This window comes from Dendrobates tinctorius, unplaced genomic scaffold, assembly GCF_039654945.1.
Source record: "Dendrobates tinctorius isolate UK_male_01 unplaced genomic scaffold, ASM3965494v1 ptg000016l, whole genome shotgun sequence".
NCBI classification, from domain to species: domain Eukaryota; kingdom Metazoa; phylum Chordata; class Amphibia; order Anura; family Dendrobatidae; genus Dendrobates; species Dendrobates tinctorius.
This window is the reverse complement of record NW_027361684.1, coordinates 92,029,806-92,053,617: the sequence shown is the minus strand read 5'-3', so window position 1 is coordinate 92,053,617 and position 23,812 is coordinate 92,029,806. Positions and strand designations below refer to the sequence as shown.

At 43.2% G+C, this 23,812-nt stretch overlaps 1 protein-coding gene across 3 annotated transcripts in view; it reads left to right on the top strand.

Annotated features, from left to right (window-relative positions):
- Positions 1 to 22,883, top strand: part of EFHC2 (EF-hand domain containing 2) — a 94,666-nt gene extending 71,783 nt beyond the window's left edge. For all 3 annotated transcript variants that reach the window (XM_073566062.1, XM_073566061.1, XM_073566063.1), the window contains 3 exons: positions 2,179 to 2,271; positions 4,132 to 4,231; positions 22,557 to 22,883. In XM_073566062.1, the coding sequence (XP_073422163.1) occupies positions 2,179 to 2,271; positions 4,132 to 4,231; positions 22,557 to 22,652 (289 nt within the window). In that variant the 3' untranslated portion in view covers positions 22,653 to 22,883. The remainder of the gene's footprint in view (positions 1 to 2,178; positions 2,272 to 4,131; positions 4,232 to 22,556) is intronic.
- The last annotated feature ends 929 nt before the right edge of the window (positions 22,884 to 23,812 follow it).

Sequence of the window (23,812 nt, the reverse complement as noted above, 5' to 3'; positions counted from 1 at the left end):
GTTTCATGGGTATTGAAAGAGTTCCTAAAAAACAAAGAGGAGGTGACTGAGACAAGCACATCCTCCAAAGAGAAACTTTTTTGATCTTCTGCCTACAAACAGTGCACCCTAAGGGACTAAACAAAATACTAACCTATTCTTCCTTCTTGTAGGGAGAAAATAACAGGGTTAGGTAATTTAGGGAGAGCTGCCGTCGAGTGGGGGCGCCACTTGCGCAGGTTCTTAGGGTGCCAACCTCCACGTTAGGCAGGGAACAGGTAGTGAGGGATTAATAGGGAGAGATTTAGTGGGCACCCTTTTCTATCTTTCCATTATTTTTAGGAGGATCCATGGTGTCTTAGTAAACATGCAACAACATTCCAGGTGATCTATAAATTTGACACTTTCTATTTATACATGTGTGGAAGCCACTATAGACACGTTTAAGCTGACCTTTTCCATTTCTGATTGGGTGTATAGTAAATGGGGTATAGAAGCCATGTAAAATGTCCATCATATGGGTAACTCAGCAACGGATTAATTGCTGACCAGCTGAGTTTTATTTGCTCTTTTTATGACCCCCACAAATCTAGTTAATAAAGCCGTATTGTTACACGGGGAGCCATTGTTTGATTGCCGAGGCCTGATATACTTATTTGCGCAAGATGTGTTAGTGTATGGGCCCGGTATGACACAGCGTCAGGTTGTCATGGACACCTTAGATTATGTGAGTGGTGTTGTGATGACGCTGTACTTCAGAGACCGGATGTGACGCCACTGGCCCTAAGCCGAGTCCAGGAAGTGGGGCATGCAGCTAGATGAGGAACCAATACATGTGAGAAACCGGAAGCGTCGCACCCGGCGTCCGAAAATGACAAGATGCCGCAGTGTGCCTGTGTATATATATATATATATATATATATATATATATATAGCAAGTGAAGGAGGAATCTGCGCGCTATGTCTCATAAATGAACTCCACAACTCCCCTGATGAGTCCTGATAAGATGAAATGCGTTGGGAGATACGGTTCGGGATAAAGGCCTTCCAGATGAATATAAGCAGGAGAATATGCTAAGGCTGGGGGCCCCCTTATAGGAGCGCACATACAGGCATCGGTGTACAGGACCACTACACCTGAGAGGAGTAAATGACATATTTTTGGTCCACCATGAGAGCACTAATTATGCAGTATTAATGTGGAATGTATTATATCTCGATTTACTGTGCTCCATAGGTGTAATATATGTTTCATTAACCTGTGAGGATGAGTTGCTAGTTTGAGTATTCCTATACAGGGTACTCGGAATATATTTGGTCCGCCTTATTTTGAAGGGCGTATATAATGTTGTAAATAAGGATCCATAGTGGAAGCTGGATTTTTTCATACAGGTTCCTACAGATGATGTTGTATTAACATGTCGTCATAACATGTTGAGATAGCGTTTATATAATATACCTGGAACTGTATACCAGGATACACTAGTACTCAGCTGGTCATAAGACATGAGATTTTGGTTTTTCAATAAGACACTATAAGGCGTTTTAGCACAGGTTGCTGTTTTTATTTGCACAATTGCATGGGCACTTTTTTGGCACTATTTCACACTTTACAGTTTTTAACATCTGAATAAAAGTTAAGTTTTATTTTTACTGATACCAATTATGCTACAAACGATTTTGATCTGACATTGGTACATTAGACCCCTGCTTTACTACATGCCTAACAAATAGGCAATTCCTGCATCTGTTGCGACTGTAGAACAGCCGCATGACATGCTGCCATGAGGACTGAAACATATTTTTGAGCATGCTAAAGACACTTGGTTATTATCACACGATCATGCTTCAATAACACCTTATCCGAGCATGTTGGCTCATCACTAAATCTAATCTTATCTATCTATAGAAGAAAAAGAGGTCACAATCCAAACATGGCAAAAAGCGTGAAAAAATGTATTCCATGCCAAAGGTACACAACTTTTCAGCTCAAGGTTTTAGCCTTTCTCAAGAAGAACTCCTTGAGCTGAAACGTTTTGCTGTTTGGAGTTGAACCTCTTTTTTTTTTTCTCCTCTATACTGTAATATTATTTAGTTATTATTATTATCCATTTGCCATTGGATTTGGAGGACTGCACCCATCTCACACTATCTATCTATCTATCTATCTATCTATGTAAAGCTGTTCATGCTTTGCAGGAAAGGATTGCTCCCACTCCAAGAAACAAGAACAATTTTGAAAGCCTTTAAAGTACCTCTGGCAGACGACCTTCTTCGAGTTATTCTAGAACAGTAAGTAATTAAATTTAGGCTCAGTGCACAGCTAATGTCAAGAAATATTTCATATATTTAAGATGAAGTGAAGATAGTGAGATTATGATTTCGCAATCTATACACCAGGGTACAAATAACATAATGAAATACATGAAGTAATATATACAGTATATATTGTGAGGTAGCGCTGTCTTTCAAGTAGGGGATACTCGCTTAGCCGCCACAAAATCAGATCCGGCACTGGTTTTCCACAAAACAATCATAGTCCTTTCAGTTTATTCAGCATCATAAACCATCACAGCAACAGAAGACAGCATATAATCAGCATAGCGTCCATTACATAGTTTCCCTCTGTTATCCTGTAGTCATATAAGTTATGCACTGTTCAATGCGCAGGCTTCCTAGCCCCAAGTTATCTCACCCTGTCAGGGTTTCCTCATGCTGCTTCACCATGCTGCACATGTTCATTCCCTCCAGGGAACTAACAGGCACACGTCGCCATTACTCACAACCACTTCACAGGCTGTTAGCCAGGAAGCCCCATCTCAGTGGGACCTTCCACACTGGACCACCTGGGTCCCAGCATTCACCACATGTGACCTACTTATACGGTCCGTAGCCACACACCCCGGTCACATGGCTATGACCTCATCACAGGTCCTTGAACCATTCACACATTTTTATCACAATGTTCTCAAACACACCCCCTGGGTGGGTTTGTAGGTAACTGGGTCCACCCATCTCCCCAGTTACCTGGAGACTTCTCCCTGACACATTAAAACAACACCTCAGCAATATCATTGCTGATCAATGCACACACATAAGTCTCCATCTCAAGGCCACCCACCTCGAGATACATAACGGTCCTTCAGGATTCTGCCACTCATCCTCTCTCTTAGGATATCCACACAGCGCCCCCTAGTGGACACAGTGATCACTGTATATGTATGTATGTATGTATATATATATAAATATACACACACACACTCATTCTAGGGAGACTGAATTACATTTTGCAACATTTTAAAAAGTCACCGTTGTTGAATCAGCCAAAAACTTCTGGAAAATGAAAATCCCGCCCATAATATCGAACATAGAGGTGCAAATTAAAAGGTGAATTTGCCGCAAAATACCAAATACTAGACAAAAAAATGCACAAACAGGGTCCAATATGTTTTATTTTTGTTTGAGGTTATCAACAGCCAAACATTTTGGAAACCCCATTGTTTTTTTTTTATTGCTGTGAGAGGCAATTATATGAAAAAATGGCATTTTCCATGGTATTTTACCTTGTTATGAACTACGGTGTATAAAAGGCTAATTTTTAAATCTATATTTAATATCCATGATTTGAAAGATTGTCCACAAGTATAATAATAGAAATATCTGCTTATTAAACATGTGAATGTAAAATTTTTATTAACAACCCAGTGTCTTTTGTAGGCTTTAGTTGAAAAGATATTTGTAGCCAAATGGCCTTCTTGTTATAGAAAAGCATGAAATATTACAATTCATGGCTCGACAGGACCCAGGCAAGAAGTGATGATAGAACGAAAACAGTACAAAGGCACACTAGACTCCCAACAGTGTAACAAACTCACCATGTCAACAAATGTAACTAAATATGTGTAGTAAGCAACAACTGCTCTGTGGCTCTGTGCTCACATGTGTTTCTAGTTTGGAAAGTTTTTTGGGATTGGTACTAAATCAGATAGCAAAAAAGTTATGAAACTAACCTTGACCTCTGTGATATTCATTGGTCTCAATGCTGGATAGGAGCCAACGTCCACAATCAGACATTTAATTACTTACACGCGGCTGCAGTTGTTTCATTGAGTCTTAAACGATCATGTAATATCTCTTGATTACTCCTTCTAGACATCAAGAACATGATGGTCAAATTAATTATATAAAGCTGGTGTCGGGCCTTAACTGGAGAGAACATCCAAATCTGGCACATCAGAGCACACCAATTAAGGTAAGCTGAATGAGCAATATATTTAGGTATTGCTTCTGATATTAATAGTTTTATGTACGTTTTTTTTTTGTCTTATGCAATATTCACCAATCAGTGAATTTCAATGACACTGATTATCTCATTCCAATGATACTTATTAAGGGTTGAGATCTTTTCAGTGACATATTAAATAGCAAGTGAACAGCCACTTTCTGAAGTTGATGTGTCGGAAATGGTAAAGGAAGGTGCAGTTTGATGAAACCACATTTGATGGCTGCAAGATTAATTCAGATCACCTCCAATTTAGTAAATCTTACTGTTAGCAATATGCATTGATTAGAATCAACCAAAAGTGCAATGAAGGATAGGTGGTGAACCAGCGGTAGGATCAGAGACACCCAAGGCTAATTGTTTTGCATGTTAAGTAAAGACTGACCCATCTGGTTCTACCACATAGAAAAACTACAGTAGCAAGAATTGTTGATGGTGATGGGCGAACCCATGGATGTTTGGGCAGCTTTGGCCGAAAAAAGTTTGGTTCATGTACCAGACAGGTACCAAACTTGAACCTAGACCCCATTCAGATGAATGGAGGCTCAAACATCCATTGTTTACCACACTGTCATCTGCATAACAGTGCGGAAAACACGGGCTCTGATGAATACTCCCATCAGCAGCGCCTGCTCTCCCTGTTACCAGAGACAGCAGGTGCAGACTGTTGGGTGTAGTACTCTCTCATCAGCCGATGTGTGTTACTTGTAAACTTTTTACCGCCGGTCACAGTTGCTGTCTCACACTGTCATCTGACAGCGTGGGAACTGCAGCTCTCTGACCAGCGGTAATGATCCTACCACCGATCAGAGCCGCTGGTGTTTCTCGTGCTGTCATGCAGATGACAGTGTGGGAAACACCCAATATTCTAGGTGCTGCACCTGGACAGTAACACAGATTTCCTGGACAAGTCCATGTTCGAGGTCTGTACCTGAACACTAGGTGTTCAGTACGGACTCCGAACTTTACTGTTTGCGTTCGCCCATCTATAATTGTTGATAAACTTACTGCTGGATATGATGTAAAGGCAGAAACAGAATCGTAATGCATTCCATTGCATCTACGACTGCTTAACCACACATCGAGTGCCCTTGCTAACTCCTGTTCATGACTTAAGGGCCTGTCACACTAAGCGATATCGCTAGCAATATCGCTATAACTTGTGACGTTATAGCGATATTGCTAGCGACATCGCTGTGTCTGATACTTACCTCCGACCGCTCCCCCGCTGGTTATCGCTGATCACGCGAGAACGTCCTGGACTGTTTCTCGTCGTCAGCTTCCTGTGGAGAGACGAGCGACGAGCGTGGAGCCGGGCGGGAGGACACAGGATCGCCTAGTGTGACAGGTAAGTAGCGACCCCCGTCCCCAGCGATGTCGCTGGTGAGATCTGCCTGTGTGGCAGCTCACTAGCGACCACTTAGCGATGCACCAGCGATCCTGACTGCATCATATCGCTGGTCGGGATCGCTGGTGCATCGCTAAGTGTGACAGTACCTTTAGACCATGGAACAATGGAAGGTGTCTTAGGCCTCTTTCACACATCAGGTTTTCGCCGTCAGGCGTGATCCGGCGCTTTTGACAGAAACCGGATCCGGCGAAATGCAATGCCGGATCCGGTTTCCCCTCCATTGACTTGCATTTGCGCCGGATCGCGCCGGATGGCCATGCGTTTCATCCGGTTTTCGCCGGATCCGGCAATGTGTCGCGATCCGGCGTCTGGAAAAAACGGCTACTGTAACGTTTTTTGTCTCCGGCGAAAAAGCCGGACCCGCCGGATCCGGCGCGTCCGGCTTTTTCACACAATGAAAGCCTATGAGCGCCGCAATGCGCCTGATCCGGCGAAAGCCGGATCCGGTGGCCGGATCCGGTTTTTTTGGTCTGAGCATGCTCAGTAGCACTGCCCGCAAGACATATATAAAAGCAAGACAGTGGGACCCACAGCCACACCCAACATGCCACCCAAGAAAGCAACCAAGCGCAGCAGGAGAAGGCAGGAGACCACTGCAGCACCATCAGCACCACCACCACCCCAAATGGAGCAGCAAATGGAACAGCAAATGGAACATGCTGAGGAGGGGAGTCCAGCAGCAGATGAGAGACGGTAATTATCAAATCCCCCATTCCTCCAAACTAGGGCCATGGAATATCAAGATATTCATTGGCCCTTTGTTTCTCTTTATTCAACAGCCGCCCAAGAGATGCAGCAGCAGCAGCAGCAGAAATGGCATCACTGGCAGCAGCAACAGCAGCAGCAATACCCACAGCCATGGAGTCTGGTCATCAACAGGACAGCACATCTTCTTCTGGGAGCCCTCCCTCGCATCGTCAGCGTTTGACGGTAAGTTTTTATTTCCAAAATCCATCATCTCTGTAATATATGTCTATTCATTGCCTTTTATTTCAAAACAGGAATCACAAGATGAAGAGGAGCTCCCAGAAGAAGAAGGAAGGGGTGGACAGACACCTGGAGTGGGCTCACAATTGGTAAGTTTTTTGCATCAAACGCAGAAACACAACATCACACTACACACAACACATAGAAAACAATGTTCTGCAGACCACACACAGCAAACAAATGCCTACATCCAAAGACATAACATTTTTTGTTTTCTTCTCTAGTCTTCCCAATCTGGTGCTCGGCCAAGAGGTCCTCGCAGTGCCTCCCAGGGTCGTCGGCGACAGCAACGCGGCGGTCACCAGCGTGTAAGTATAAATATTTTTGCTTTGTTTTTTTGCACTTTTTATTTCATTTCTTTTGTGGAGGCTAATTATGTTATTTTTGTCTTTTTCTTTAACAGCCTTCACAGCCTGCTCCCGACTCTGACGGTGAGGATGGAGGACTCGATGTGGACCACCTCATCGATCTTGTCAGAGAAAGGGAGCCGCTCTGGAATATGGCTGACCGCCGCCACGCTGACCTTATCGTTACTCGACGACTCTGGGAGGAAATCTGTTCGCTCCTTGTGGGCCGCTGGGAGGACCTCGATGTTCGGGCCCAGATTAAAGAGCGTAAGTATATACAGTACCGGTTGCTTGATGTAAACCAGTGTTTCCCGAACTCCAGTCCTCGTGGTCCCCACGGATCATGTGTTCAGGATTTCTATTTACTATGGAAATCCTGAAAACATGACCCCTGGGGACCATGAGGACTGGAGTTTGTGAAACACTGATGTTGTATACTAACCACTCCTTTCTCGTTTCAGGGAACAGAATTGTGAATCGGTGGCGGTCTGTGAGGGATCGTTTCAAGAAGGAGTTCAATAAAGAGATGCGGGCCCCGAGTGGATCTGGAGGACGCAGGAGCAAGTACAAGTACGCACAAGCCCTGTCGTTCCTCCGGGAAACAATGCTCACCAGAAGGTAAATATTACACACCACATGTGAAAAAAAATGTTAGATGTAACTTTTTTTTTTCAGCCAGGGCCATACCATGTCAGTATTTTAATTGTTTTTTTTCTCTTTATTCCACAGCACGGTGAGCAGCACTCGGGAGCCTGCACGATTGGACCCTTCTGAGGCGATCCCTGAGGAGACCGGCACCGAGGGACACTTCGACCGCCCCGGTACATCTGCACCTTCCCAGCCTTCCCACACATTCGACCCATCTGTCCCATCCACCAGCACAGGAGCATCGTGGCCGCCTACATTACATGAAGCTGCTGGTGAGGAGATCACTTTCCCTTTATCCCACCCTTCTGCCCCTGCCACCTCTAGTACACCTGCGGGTACTGGGCGGCAGCGGCAGAGGGGTCAGGAAAAGAGTTATGCGCAAGAGTTCTTGCATCTGAATGCATCTTTCCAGAACTGTCTAAAAGTCTTGTCAGAGCAAATCTCCGCAGGCTTTCAGCAGATCAACTCCAGCATTCTGGAGGTGAAGACACTTCTGCAAACCATGCATTCAGAAGCAAGATCTTCGCCAAACCACACCTTTTTCAGGTCTGTTGTGGAGCGCATGGCAACACTATCTCCTACCCAGCAGATGCATGTAATGCATTCGTGCCACGGTGCTCTACAGCAGGTTACCTCCCAACCTCCACCTCCCACCACTGTAGTTCCTCCACCTGCACCCCCTCCAGCCACTTTCCATCCTCCCCCTCCTATTACATCTGCACCCCCTCCAGCCACTTTCCATCCTCCCCCTCCTATTACATCTGCACCCCATCCAGCCACTTTCCATCCTCCCCCTCCTATTACATACCAGCAACCTCACCAGTACCAGCAACCTCCCCAGTACCAGACATCTCCCCACTTCCAGCAACCTGCCCCGTACCAAACTCCTTCCCCGTAACAAACTCCTTCCCCGTACCAAACTCCTTCCCCATACAACTTTCCATCAACATCATCTGCTCCTACAGTCCCTGCCCAACCCTCCACTCCACCGCCCACCACCTCTTCTGCCTCCCACATGTCCACCCATTCTGTAGCTTTTTCCACACCTTCACCTCTAACTGTTCCTTCCCCACCACGATCCCAGTCCTCTCTCCACACACCCAGTGTCGAAGTGTCCCGCAGCCCCTCCAGCAGTATTTCCACCCCACACTACACAGATTTGTAATGTGTGTTTTTTAATAAAAATGCCCATTGGGTTTAAAACCTTTATTAAAAAAGTTTTTTGCACTTTAAAAACATTTTACAAAAAAAAAAAAAAATTTAAATAAAAGTTAAATTATCGTTTCACAATGGTTGTCTGTCATTTCTTTCTGCGGCGAACTATGTTTAAAAAAAAAGGTTAAATACAGGGTATTTCAAAGGTAAAAAGGTATTCAAAACCAGGTATATAACTGTGGGTAAATTTTAGCTTTTTGCCACAGTTGTGTTCCTGGTTGTGTTTGAAGCAAAGTATTTCACCTAAAAAGTTGTGTTTATTGTTGGTGATTTCCTAACAATGTACACAACTTTTGTTAAAAGGTGAAATACTTTGCATAAAACACAACCAGGTACACACCTGTGGCCTAAAGCTAAAAATAGAGACCATGACAAGATAGCCAACTTTGGTTGGCAAAGGTATATGCTGTTGGTCCAGAAGGTACACAAGTTTGGTTAGGGCACAAATCTTTCACACTCTGTCATCCTGCCAGTGTACTCTGCCTTGAGGTGACATAAAGTATAGTGCAAAATTGTCCCTCATTACTGAAACCGTCACAGAACTTCTAGTGGTAATATTTCCAATGACAACATCCATCTTCGCCAGTAACTTGCTCTTCTCTCCAACCTGCACTTTCTTCTCTACAACCTGTCAAAGAAGGGCTGTAGGAACATGCTATATATAGTTTTCCAGTAGCCAATCCCGTTCGGAAGGCCACAAGGGTCAATTTTAAAAACCGGATCCGGTGTAATCCGTCGAAAAACGGATAGAAAAACGGATGAACCGGATGAGACGGATCCGGTTTTGTCTGTCAAGAACAAGACGGATCCGGCAGAAAACCGGATCCGGCACATCAGGTTTTACAAAACATTTGCCGGATCCGGCATTCCGGCATGACGCCGGATCGCGCCTGACGCCGAAAACCTGATGTGTGAAAGTAGCCTTAGTCTGATAATTCACTGTCTTGTTTACATAATGTGGATGACCATGTGTCACTTACCTGAGAAGATATGGATGCAGATATGGCTGAAGGATGCAGGTTTTTCAGGGCTATATACAGTAGGAGGAGTCAGGGGGTTACATAAGTATTTAGGGAATGCATAGCAAATGCTTAGTAAGATCATATTTTAGCTGGTATGACACAAAAATGGTGACGGGTTCCCTTTAAGTCTACATCATGGCTGTTTTGGCAGAATATCTGGTTTTAATATTATGGCTTTTTGGGATACTTAGCAACTTAACAGTAAAACAAATGTATGATATTTAACATGAAATCATGAACATGAGCAGCATGAAGAGATTAACAACTGATATTGTTGAGAGTTCACAAGGAGTGCTGCAATTCTCTGTTTATACCATCGACAGATCACGCTTACACGTTCACAATTAGTATAAAATAATAAATACAGTAAATTTCCGTCACTACAACATTATGATGGTCCAGCAAATGTTTCTGGCAAAAATTGTAATATAATCTGGAATCTCACAAACTAGAAGTAAAAGGCTAACTGTGCCGAAAGAGCTGCAGCCATTTCTATAGTACATGTCCTCTGAGGATGGGGGTCCATGACCCCTTAGCAATGACCTTTTATATGGCACTGTTTACATTGGTGTCAGAGGCCCTGTTAGGTGTAAATGACAAAGGATCATCAGCAATGAAAGTGGTCAAGTGATACAGCAAAAGCCAATGTGAACCCAGCCCGAAAGTGTGGAAGCATTGTTAGCCACTTCATCATTTGCAATGATGTTGAATGCAACATCGTTTACACATTTCATACAGGAACATTTACGTTTGTGGTTAAACTTGAATTCACATTAGGTTAAGATTCACTTTCAGTCAATTAGCGTGAGGCCATTTGCATAATGACTAAAGAACGGTAGCCTGCTACTTGTGTTTCTATAGCTGTTGTACATTTATGCTCATGTGGTCAGGGGTAGATAACACAGGTCTGCAAAATTTGGGTTTATGAACATTTTTCGAATCCAATAACTGATTCTTTTGTTTTATGCCCTGATTTAAAAAAACACTTCTATTTTTAACCATCACATATGGATTTTGCACAAAACGCGTGTGAAATTACATATAAGCGAGATGAAAAAGAAATATCTTGATAGTTATTCTTTTATACAATATTATTTAAAAAAAATATTGAACATTCATTCTGGAACTTTATTGAAAATTAATTCTTGCGCCTTTTCCTTTTCTCTTCAAAGTTGCTCTTGATTAGAGTTGAGCGAATTTGTTCGGATTCGGTCGCCAAATCTGAATTTGCCAAATTTGAGCCATACTGGTACCCTTTTCGTGCTGAATGTATGCTTGATGATCGGTTCCAAACATATTCGGCAATTTCTACTCCCATGGACTCTAATGACATTCGACTGTGTTCAACAAATATTGCAAAAACAATATTCGCTGCCGATCATATTCTGAACCGAATCTGAACAAATTTTCTCAACTCTACTCCTGATACCTATTGTCTTATAGAAGGCCTGCGGATCTTCACTGTGAAGTATCCAGCAGTAGTTCCCCATCATATTCACGTTCCATCTATCTTGGTATCATCGTTCCATCTCATTGATATCCTGATTACATTTTTCTCCTTGCTCTTCGCTTACAGCACCAAGGTTTTTGGGAAAGTAGTCCAAATGATTATAATCAGTGACAGAAATCCAATGTTAAAATTGTGATTTCTGCCTTGAAGTACCCAGAGTTATTCAATGGAGCTAATCCAGAGCTTTTCATTTGTCAATCTGTCAAAAGTTAGGAAAGTTTGGCCAGAGCATACAGTGTCACATAATTTTTCCCAATCTTAGGCTGTCAGAGCCGCCCAAAATAGGAAAATGTAGAATCACAGAATACATAGTTTTCTTAATTGCTAAAGTCGTGTACCACAGGTATACAGATGCAGTGACACAGAGGCACAGAGCAAGGGTTAACAATTATTCACTTTATCAAGACAGGAATATCCTCCTCGCAGGCAGAAAACAATGGAAATATGATTAAAGAAATGAGGGTTAAACAGGATAATGGTAATTCAGTTATTCAGAAATGTGACTCGGTTGTCCATTTCTCTCGCAGAGTCTGATGGTTGCTTGGCTGCAGGCTGAGGCCGGTGATGAGTCTTCAGGCTTACCTGCCTAACAAATGTCTCACTTCTGGCAGCAGTGTTTTTTCCCGCTGTGCCCCTATTCCATTCAGCTGCTGTGCAAGAGAGTGGAGTCCTCTGTAACCCTCCACTCGGCATTTGCTTCCTTGCACGCCCGCCGGTACTTGAGAGTCTTCGCCGCGCCTGTCCAGAGCTCTACTCTGCGGCCTATCCTCACAGTCCGTCAACGGTCCTCACTCACTCTGCTCTCCAGCGGGAAGCCCCTTCTCTTTCCCACGCAAACCCTTTTAACTCCCTCTCGCTAGCCACGCCACCTTCGCCTAGGTTAAGAGTTTGAACCATCTCTAATCTCCTTTCCTCTTGCAACATGCGGCTTGGCCCCAGCAGTTCCAGACCCGGCACTCCATCAGTACCCACAGCCCGGTCCTCCCTTCTGCACCCCTCGCTGTCTTTTAACTAGCCATGCCATGGGCGAGAGCTCCTTCACCAGGCATTCACAATTCTCAACTTCTTGACTAATTCGTTGCCAAATGAATTGATCTTGCTCATAGCAGGTGGGAGACATCCCAGCTGTAGTTCGCTCTGATTGTTGTAATCCGGGCTGACCCATAGGCAGCGGAGAGCTGCTCTGATTCAGTGGGCTTGCCATTTCAGTGGCTTCAAGCATCGGTGACTCAGTGCTTTTCTCCCTTGGAGTGATAGATTGCGACGCATTGAGGTCTGGGTGCAAGGCTGGCACTCCTTCTTCTCCATCGAAGTCAGGAACCAGCGAAGTGGGCACCTCGGCAGCCTTTGTTGACTCCTCTTCACCCTTGGGTTCTTCGGACAGACAGGGCTGCAACATGTCACGATGGACTACTCGAGTGGGCACTCCTTCTCCGTTCAGGCTGAACTTCATACACCAGACCATGAGAGCTGACTTGTCGTGTCACTCGATGCAGGGTTTGCTCCGATAAGCTTTCCAATTTTCCCCGGGCTGCTTATTCCAGACCAGCACTCGATCCTCGGGTCTCAGTGCTGGCCCTTGGATAGGTGGCGCCTCATGATGCTTGAGTTCTTGAACCTTTGTCTGTACCAGCCAACGGAGAGTCTGTAGTCGATGCCGGTGTTCCAGAACCCAGGAGGACACCCCCATCCGTAGGTAGTCCACATCAGGGTCCAACTCTTTAATCTCTCGTCCTCTGTGCCTGAACAGCAAGGTGTACTGAGTGAACCCTGTCATACTGTGCACTCGGTTATTGTACACCCACACCAGCTTAGCCACGAACTCAGGCTACCGTATCTTCTAGTCTTCCTCCAGCGTGTGCAGCATCTGGATCAATGTCTGATTGAAGCGTTCACAGGTCCCATCCCCTTGAGGGTTATAAGGAGTAGTTCTGAATTTCTCAAACCGATATAAACAATGAAATTCTTCCATAACTCGCCCCTGGAAGCAGGTGCCTTGATCAGAATGAATCCTCCTTGGGCAACCATACATGTTACCACAGCAAGCTTTGTGAAATGGTTGGTCATGACCAGGCAATGTTCATATCCAAGATGCACCGGTCCAATAGTGAAGTAGTCAATCATTAGAACCTCTAAGGGAGCAGAGGACACAATGGGCCTGTATTGGGGTTCGTTGCTCTGGGGGTTTGGCCATTTCACAGCTCCGACATTGTTGGCAAGCATTTTACACCGCTGTACTCAATTGTGGGTGATACACTAGCCTCTGTAACCACGGAACTTCTTCTCTGGACCGAAGTAAGTCCCTCGCTCATGAGCCTCTGTAGCTACTATTTTAATCAGCTTCTCTGGGAACACTACTTGCCAAGTGACCCCATCTTCTTGCAACAACTGCACTTTCCAATACAACAGTCCATCCCTCATTGCCCCAGAATCCGCGAAGCTCCTGAATATAAAGCATTTCTCTCTCAGACTAGGAAGTTGTTTCAGTGCCATCCATTGTCTCAGCTGAGCAGTCTCTTTATCCATCAGTTGAATCCCCAGTCATCCCAAGGCCGCCCCAGCACCTGATCTTCGGACGCCTCTTCCATCTGTCCCTGCGTTGCCACTAACGATGCAACCAGGTTCCGGAAGCCAGGGATCTCCTCCACCTCAAGCTCTTCATCTCGATCACGGTCAGGATGTTTGTGAGTCACCCTGGAGAGGGTGTCAGCATGTTTTTGGCCATGGCCTGGTAGACAATCTTGTACCGATACTTCGCCATGCGGGCCACCCACTGTTGTTTTAAGGCCCCTAACTTTGCATTTTCCAGGTGACTAGGGGATTGTTGTCCATCTGCACCAGGACCTCTGATCCGAACAAGTACTCTGCAAACTTCTCAGTCATTGCCCACACCAGTGCCAGCAGCTCCAACTTGAAAGAGCTATAATTGTCTGGGTTTCGTTCTGAGTCATGAAGAGATTGGCTTGCGTAGGCCATCACTCGTTCTTTCTCCCCTTGTATCTGTGACAGGACTGCCCCCAAACCATGTAAACTTCCATTGGTATGGAGAATGAAGGGCTGTGAAATATCTGCATAGGCGAGTATGGGGGCCTCCGTCAGGGCCATTTTCAAGGCTGAGAAGGCTTCTTCTTGACGGCTTCCCCACTGAATGGTTCGGCTCCTCGAGCCGGCTGGCACTCCCTTTAGCAGTTCCAGCAAGTGGTTGGCAATATGGGTGAAATTCTTCGCAAATCTTTGGTAGTAACCGGTAAACCCCAGGAAGGCCCGTACATCTTTCATTGTCGTAGGGATGGGCCATTCTTGCACAGCCGCCACCTTTTCACATGCAGCTCTTACCCCTTCACTGGACACAATATGTCCCAAATATTCGATCTGCTAGTGGAAGAGATGGCATTTCTGTGGCTTCACCTTTTAGGTAACCGACTTAACACTTGCTTCAGGTGCTGAAGATGTTCTTCAAAGGTGGGTGCGTAAACAATGATATCGTCAAGTTAAATCAGTATAACAAAGAAACCCCTAATGAACATCATTAAGGTTTATGCAAATCTATGCAAAAAAAATACCAATATATCAGATAAATAGCAACTCAATCAAAATATTAGACATAAAGAGGCCAATGAGTCATGCTATATCAATAAAGCTGTTTACATTTTATTAGAAAAAATGTTAAAATCAGGAAACAAAATATACACAAACAAATGCATATTATAATTGGAGCAAATAAGTAACACAGAGTGAAACCAGTGACATAAGAACCAAAGTAAATAGCACAGGGAGTGCTATCTATATAAATAGACCATAGAGCAATGTCTGCACAGTAGTCAAAATATTGTAACCATCTCTCAAGTAATTCAAATGACTATATGTATAGTAAATATATCATTCAAGTGCGGCATTTAAACAAAATGGTCTGCAGCAGTATATAGTAATTAGTGTAGGTTCAACTGCTGCTGTATACCCACATTGATGCCCACATTGCAAGAAATGGAACAATATCCGCTATAATATATAATAGCAGCAGTGGACACTCTAGTGAGAGTTAGTAAACATATGTGTGTATACATCATATGTAGCAGTCATTACCCATAGCTGTAGACAGGCTAGCACTCCTGTGCGCCAACCCCAACGCAAGTGTCACTAAACAATAGCTTCCTCATTGTAGCCTCGAAATTCAAATCCCCCAGATATCTCTCCATCAAGCGCTCGAACGTTCCTGGGGAATTAGTTTGGCCGAAGGGCATACGGCTGAACTCAAACAACCCCATGGGCAATACAAATGCCGTCTTTGGCCGGTTATATTCAGCCATGAGCACCTGCTAGTACCCACTGGCCAGATCAAGGGTAGAAAAGTACTTCACTTGTCCCAAGGCAGATAGGGACTCCTCAATTCTCGTCAACGAAGAGTCCCTCACTGTACAGGTATTCAGCCATCTGTAATCGACACAGAAACGTAAGGTCCCATGTTTTTTTTTGAACCAGCACAATGGCAGCCGTCCATGGACTCTGACTTTCTCGTATCACTCCAGTTTGCAAAATATGAGCCAACATCTCCTTCACTTCTTTATACATCTGGGGAGGTATTTGATGGTATCTTTCCCGAACTAGCGCGGCACACCCCATAGGGATTTCATGAGTGATGGTCTGAGTGCAACTGGAGTCATCTTCATGGCGGGCAAGGACCTCCTGATAACGCTCCAGCACATCCTCTACCTGTTGCACCTGTTGAGGTGATAGTCCTGTCAATTCTGCCCTCATCAACTCTAAGATTGAACAAATTATTAAACATGTATGTCAGTACTTGGATAAGAATGAAGTGATTAAACAGAGTCAGCATGGGTTTGTCATGTCAGACTAACTTAATTTCCTTCTATGACAGAATCACTGATTGGGTGGATCAGGGAAATGCTGTAGACATAGTATATCTTGACTTCAGCAAAGCATTTGACAAAGTATCTCACACAATCCTTATTGAAAAAATGACTAAGTATGGAATGGACAAGGCAACTGTTAGGTGGATTCATAAAAGGCTTAGTGATCGGACCCAAAGAGTGGTCGTAAATGCCTGCACATCCAGTTGGAAGAATGTCTCAAGTGGGGTACCACAGGGCTCTGTCCTGGGCCCTGTATTGTTCAACATCTTTATCAACGATTTAGATGAAGGAATTGAGGGTAAACTGATTAAATTTGCTGATGACACAAAGCTAGGAGGGATAGCTAATACTAGAGAAGAGAGAGAGAAGATTCAAAAAGATATAAATAAACTGGAGCAGTGGGCAGCGACTAACAGAATGGTTTTTAACAGGGAAAAATGCAAAGTACTACATCTGGGCAATAAAAATGAAAAAAGCATATACAGAATGGGAGGAATAGGGCTAAGCAACAGCACATGTGAAAAAGACTTGGGTATACTAATAGATCACAGACTGAATATGAGTCAACAGTGTGATGCAGCAGCAAAAAAGGCAAATGCAATTATAGGATGTATTAACAGAAGCATACAGTCTAGATCACGTGAAGTCATTATTGCCCTCTACTCCTCTTTGGTCAGACCTCATCTGGAATACTGTATCCAGTTTTGGGCGCCACATTTTAAAAAAAGACATCAACAAACTGGAGCAAGTTCAGAAAAGAACGACCAGAATGGTGACCGGTCTGCAAACCCTGTCTTATGAGGAAAGGTTGCAGGATTTGAGAATGTTTAGCTTGCAAAAGAGAAGACTGAGAGGACACTTAATAACTGTCTACAAATATCTCAAGGGCTGTCACATTGCAGAAGGATCATCTTTATTCTCATTTGCACAAGGAAAGACTAGAAGCAATGGGATGAAACTGAATGGGAGGAGACACAGATTAGATATTAGAAAAAACTTTTTGACAGTTAGAGTGATCAATGAGTGGAACAGGCTGCCACGACAGGTGGTGAGTTCTTCTTCAATAGAAGTCTTCAAACAGAGGCTGAACAGATATCTGTCTGGGATGATTTAGCGAATCCTGCTTTGAGCAGAGGGTTGGACCAGATGGCCCAGGAGGTCCCTTCCAACTCTACGATTCTATGATTCTAAGATTCTATGACCCTCTTTCACGCTGCTAGGCGGGGGATCCGGTGTCATTGTAACTGCTAGAGTCCATGGATCTCCTCACACAACAGCCAGTTGACCTGCTTCAGGTTGCATTAGCTCATCTGGCATCCCCAAGATCTGGGCCACTTCACTCTTGGGCAGGAGAGTGAGATGTTCAGTCCTCAGGTTGACGCACCGTACTACAACATTGCCGTCCTGAACTGTGGTTAATGTCCGGGCTACGAGCAGCCCAGGGGGTATTTGATCCATCGATGACGGTTCTATTTGCACTTTCACTCCCTCAAGGGGGGTACAAGCTCGCACTGGTAATGTGAGCACAGTCTGGCCGGGCTGTAGGGTAATTTTGCAGCCGCAGATACCATCACTTTCCTCAAGAATTTTTCTTCCCCCGACGTCTCCTGAGCTTGAGCAGCTCGGATCAATTGCTGAAACACCTTCCGTTGAGGGGTTTAAGGGCTCCACTGGTTCAGGAAAGGCTCTCGTGGCTCATTAATCAAAAGCTGTCCCATCTCTTTAAGCACATTCATCCCAAAAGGTATTATGGTCCACGGCCGTCATCTACTGTGCCCAAAATGACCCCTTTACGGCCTACATCCTTCCCGCACACTCTGATCTCTATCCAGACCATTCCAGCAACCGGAATGGGCAATTGGTTGGCTGCTGTCAGTCGAATTACTAGCTCCTACTCTGGCCATGATACCTCTGGGACGTGTCGTCTGAAGTAGGCTTCTGGCACCTGTGACCCGTTGTCTACCAAGCAATGAACAGCTTACCCATTTACCTCAGCCCAGACCGTAGGGCTTGCAGAAACGATGTTTTCGGGACTTCCTTTACCCTTCCTTTGCCTTTGTCTTCCCGGCTCCGGGCTGCGTCCCTCAGCCATGGAGCCCACTAGTTTAATGACTGCCGTGGCAAGAGCCATCCTCAGCTCGCACAGCCTCGAGCGTAATGTTTTGTCTTCCCACATCTGTAGCACGCCAGGCCCCCTTCTGCTCCAAGTGGTCTCATTCCCTGACGAGGTCTGATGGAAAGGCGAGACCCTGAATCACTTCTATCTCTTGTTGAGGAGGCTTCTCTCGGCAGCTCTTGGACTGGAGCGGGGGCTCTTCTGAAACTGGACCATTCACTCCGCATTTCCTGTATTTCTTTCCGGATCTCTCGGGCCCACTCCAGCTCTGCTATGGGCTGGGTAGGTACTTCATAGCTCCGGGCCATCCCTGCTAGGGCCACCACCCCCTGCTACTGCTCTCTCACGCGTGCCTCTGCCTCCACTTCTACTACGGTCATACACGGGCTAGTGTGCAAGTGTTCTCGCAAAGCCTACTTAAGCGACGCATTCCTTAGACCCGGCACAAACTGATCTCTCAAGATCCTATCAGGTGGTCCCACTCCCAAAGTCCCCAAATCTTTCCTCTTAGTAATATGTGCATGCATCTCCTGCAACGCATTGATATACTGCGTCACCATCTCCCCTTCTCACTCAACGCGGCCAATCAAATGCATCAGCAGTGGGGTCCCCATGCATCTCTTCCTTCCTCTGAATCTTTTAACGATATTATGTACTGTAGATGGGATATTAAATGTTCTTGCAATTTAAAGTTGAAAAACATTTTTCTGAAATTGTTGTATAATTTTTAGATACAATTGTTCGCAGATTGGTGAACCTTTAACCATATTTGCTTTAGAGAGACTCTGCCTCTCTAACATGCTCTTTTTATACAGTCATAGGACTGATTCTCTAGCTGTTTTTCATGAGTACCATTTAGTTTTTCAGCCCTTTGTTAACCCTGTCCCAACATTTTTGACATGTGTTGCTGCTCTCAATTTCTAAATGAGTTAATTTTTTTACAAAATAAATGAAAAAGTGTGTAACATTCGCCTTCTAATCTGTGTTCTATGTTCTGTTGTGAGTAAAATATGTGTATAAGGGTTCATATTCACATGCGAGAAACTCAGACGAGTCTTGCACGTCAATACTCGGCACTGCCGCTGGCACTCGGGAGCGGGGAGCATTTAGCTGCATAGAATTACATGCAGCTGAACGCTCCAATTCGAGTGCCGGCGGCAGTACCGGGTATTAAGATGCGAGACTCGTCCGGGTTTCTCAAATGTGAGTATGAGCCCTAAGAGATTTCCAAATCAGTGCATTCTTGTTTTCTTTACAATTTCCAAATGGTCTCAATTCTTGGGAATTTGGTTTATAGATTGTGAACTCCAATGGTGACAGTGATAACAATGTCTGTAAAGTTCTGTGTAATGTTGCTATATAAGCAAGCATAATAAATATCTGAATCCCTCAGACTATCTGTTGATACCATAGTCAAGGTAGAGACACTCTGCTCTGCCTTAAACCCAAACACCTAGCGTTAATAAAATAAAACCTTTGTGTACTGACTAATGCAAAACTAAGAAAGTACTAAAGTTTACTCATACCCCCCTAAATCCATGTCTTCTGCCATCTCCAGTTGAACTTGATGGACAAGGGTATGTTTTTTTTTTTTTTTTTTAAGACTAGTAACTATGTAGTTTTGAAAAAGAGATTTTGACACATCGCAGTACGTATAAGGGGGGGCGTAATTTTTCTTTTAGTAGTTAGAACGGCACAGCATTTTAAGTTATTTTTATTGTCAAAAATCACTGTAAACCTGATGGAAAAGTACTAATAGAGGTGTGAACAGAACAACAGATTATCACTTGAGGGACAGAGGGACATTCAGTACTACATTAACCATTTACTGAATTTGATCATGCATCATCCATTAGTGCACTGATGTAAATATATGGTCCAAGAGTAGCAAGGAATGAATGTAACTTGTTCTCTTCTATTCTCGGACGCAATTGTGACAATTGATATCAGAAGTTTTGGGATTCCCTGAGCTAAATTTGGTCCAAACATGAAATCAAGTATGAAACAAAATTTCAGTGGTCTAAAATCATAGTGTAAATATATTTTGCTGTGACTTAAAATACCGTACATGTCTCCATTCTATTGTTATGCTCATAGCTAGCTGATAGATCATATCTTTATTAATTACATAATTAGTTTTGAAAATGTTAATTCTTTTAAGAGAACCTTTCAAATTTCCAAAACTTTGCCTTGTCTGACAGCTTCTTCATTATCCCAACTCTGTCGCCTTTAAAGTCCAATTCATAAAAATCTGTTTTCTTTTTTGTTTGTGCATTTTTTCAGTTGCTTAAAAGGTTATTATTATCTTAAGAAGTTATGCTCACAGGATAGGTGATAACTTGATGATTGCTGGAGTTCTGACTCCAACGGGGCCCTGAAATGCCTTTTTTATTTTTATTTATTTATTTTCAATATAATACATTTTTGAAGATGCTTCAATGAATTCATTAGCTAGGATACTTTGGGAGATGGCCGAGTACAGATCTCACTTATCTCACACAGACCCATAAGCAATGAATGGAGCCACTGATAATTCTAATGAGCCATTTCAGGGCCCTGTTCTCAGAATCTGTGGGTTCCCAGCAGCCAGACCTCCAGCTATCATCAAATTATCTCCTGCAAGTAACTAAAATAATTTGCTACAATGGAAATAACCCTGGACCCTTCACCAGATTGAGCATGTTTTAACTGGCCACATCACACTATAGTGCCTGCAGAGCAGGGTAAAATTAAGTTTATCTTTTTAATTTCTTCCCTACATTATGGAGATATTAACATGTAAAGCTTATGTTATAATTTATGTTTTAGTTCAATTGGGTGTTACCAGAGATTTTTTTCAGGTGGTTTATACTTCTTCCCCTGGATGAAGTTGACCAATCATAAGCAGCCACAGTCCTGCAGAGGAGAAAAGAATACACCTCCTTTCTTAACTGATCTCTACAGTTACTGTGTAGAGATACAGCAGAGCTGAGTTTTTTGTCATTACAAACCCTTCTAGATCTCATCTCAGGGTAGTGTCAGGTCTACAGCCACCATCCTTGATGTGGCTAGCTTAACATGCTCAAATTCATTCAAGGTCCTCTATAATTAACAGGGAATTTCTCTTTGAGTTATTAGATTATTTATCTCTATTTAGGACAAAGTCTAAGAAAAAAATACTTCCATAAAGGCATGGGAGCTACACGGTTACTTTGGCTGCAAAGCAAGTCATTTGGGCAAAGATCAGCACGTGTAGCTGCTATATTTTTGTACAAGTGAAAGGTGACACATTCTGACCCCTGGAGTCCGATGTGTTTGGATTTTTATGACTTGCTTGGCAATGTACTCTAGGAGTTGCAATGTGATCCCATTCACTTGTGTTGTACTGCGACATAGTGAACTTTGGTCGCACAACCTGTGTTGCGGCCAAAGTTGCCATGTAGCCCCAACCTAATGGAAGCAATTTTCCATAGAATTTGTGCTCTTAGGAGTGAGTTAAGGTTGAGGAACCCAGACCCCCACACAACCTCCAATAATGGTTATATGTAAAAGATGTGGTAATGCACATGGTCAACCTCTCAAGTAAGTCACCTATGCATCTCCAATCTTTCTTGGCTTGATAGAATTGCTTAACAGCCATCAGAAATTGCCATTTTCCTGAAAACTGGAGACCTTAGTGGTGAGAAACTTTATGCTCTAGAAAAAATGACGCATCTAGGAAATGCAAAGCCTTGTATAACACCTTTACAAAAGGCCTTTGCCTTTCAAATTTTAGACCCATAAAAATGTTGCCACAAGCCTTCCTTAGGTATAAGTTCTTTTCCTTAAATTGTAACTGAATGCACTAGATGTATGGGAAAATGAAAGATGTACACAGAGATATATAAAGGGCTTGGGCAGTTCCTGTCTCTGTAAAACAAAAAACAAAAAATGATTAAACACTCAAAGTTCTTAGGTATTTCACTGATCTAAAATATAAAATGAAACTATAAAATTACAAAAATGCATTTTTGGGGTTGATCAAAATAGGAGGGAATGAAGATGATGATGAGAGGGAGCTAACCATCAGAAGAGATCTCCCACTCGTTTACATATTTAATTTTGGCTCATGAAGGAAGGTTTATTTTTTTTTTCTATAATTACTGCCAAATCAATTACATATATAGTGTATCATTTTTTTTCTTTGCAGTTTGATGCTGATTGGAGTGGACAGACAACATCAAATGCAGTGAAGATTGTGAACTATCTTCTCCTTCTTGAGGATTTGTTTGGTGTACAAGAATGACACCTTTTCCTATTCTTTAATTCATAATGTACACATTTCTGTAGTCCCAATGTGCTGCATATGATTAAAAAATGAAATGTATATATTGGTAGTTATGTCTGTGTGCGGTTTCCATAGGAGGAAATAGAATGTCCTAGGTGATAACCAGAGTTCTCCTTGCATTTCTGTTGTTTGCTGACTGATACCTTTCGTTTGCCCTTGTCAATGTCCATTAAAAAGAAAATGAACTAATGTTTTTACTTATTATTTTCCAAATGTTTTAGATCTAATTGGATACTCTTGAAAACCTCAGGGCAAATTTCCCATTTGTAGTCTATGCATGAATCCAAGACATAACAAAATTCACTGCGTAGATTATGTACTAGGCTTTTATTTGTTTTATTTTTTAAAATTGTAAGAAAACCATCCAAATGTTTTATCATTGTTCTAAATCTGCTGCAAAATCTGGATTCATTTTCCATCTTAACTTGTACGCCGTTCATCATGCTTTATGTGCAATCGTAGGACACATGGCATTAAGTGACTGGGTAGAAAGCTTTATAATTATCAGTTTTTCTATTTTTCCAGCCTGCACATATAGTGATTAACAATATAAACTAAATGAAGGCAAAAACATTATAATGTTTTTGGGAGAAATGTTTCAACTATTGGTGATCGGCCAATTTTGCTTCATTGCAGTGAGAACACTGGTAAAGTTCTGTTATATTTTTGTTGGTATTGTGCGGGGTTTTAGCTCTCTGGTTGTCACTTGGATATGCACAGGGTTTTAAGCAAAACAAAGTAAAGTTTATGAAGGACAACAAACTTTTCAGCTAAAAAAAAGGAAAACTGCTTTCTTCAGCTCAAATGAACAACAAAACAGTCCTTTCATTTGGGTAAGGAAAAACAAATCAAATGGTCTCACCAACTTGCTGTCACAGGCACTTTTCAGACTCTAAAGGGCCTGTCACACTAAGCGATATCGCTAGCGATATCGCTATAACGTCATAGGTTTTTGTGACGTTATAGTGATATTGCTAGCGATATCGCTATGTCTGATACTTACCTCCGACCACTCCCCCGCTGGTTATCGCTGGTCGCACGAGAACGTCCTGGACCGTTTCTCGTCGTCAGCTTCCTGCTGGGCTTCCTGTGGCGCCGACGAGCGACGCGTGGATGTG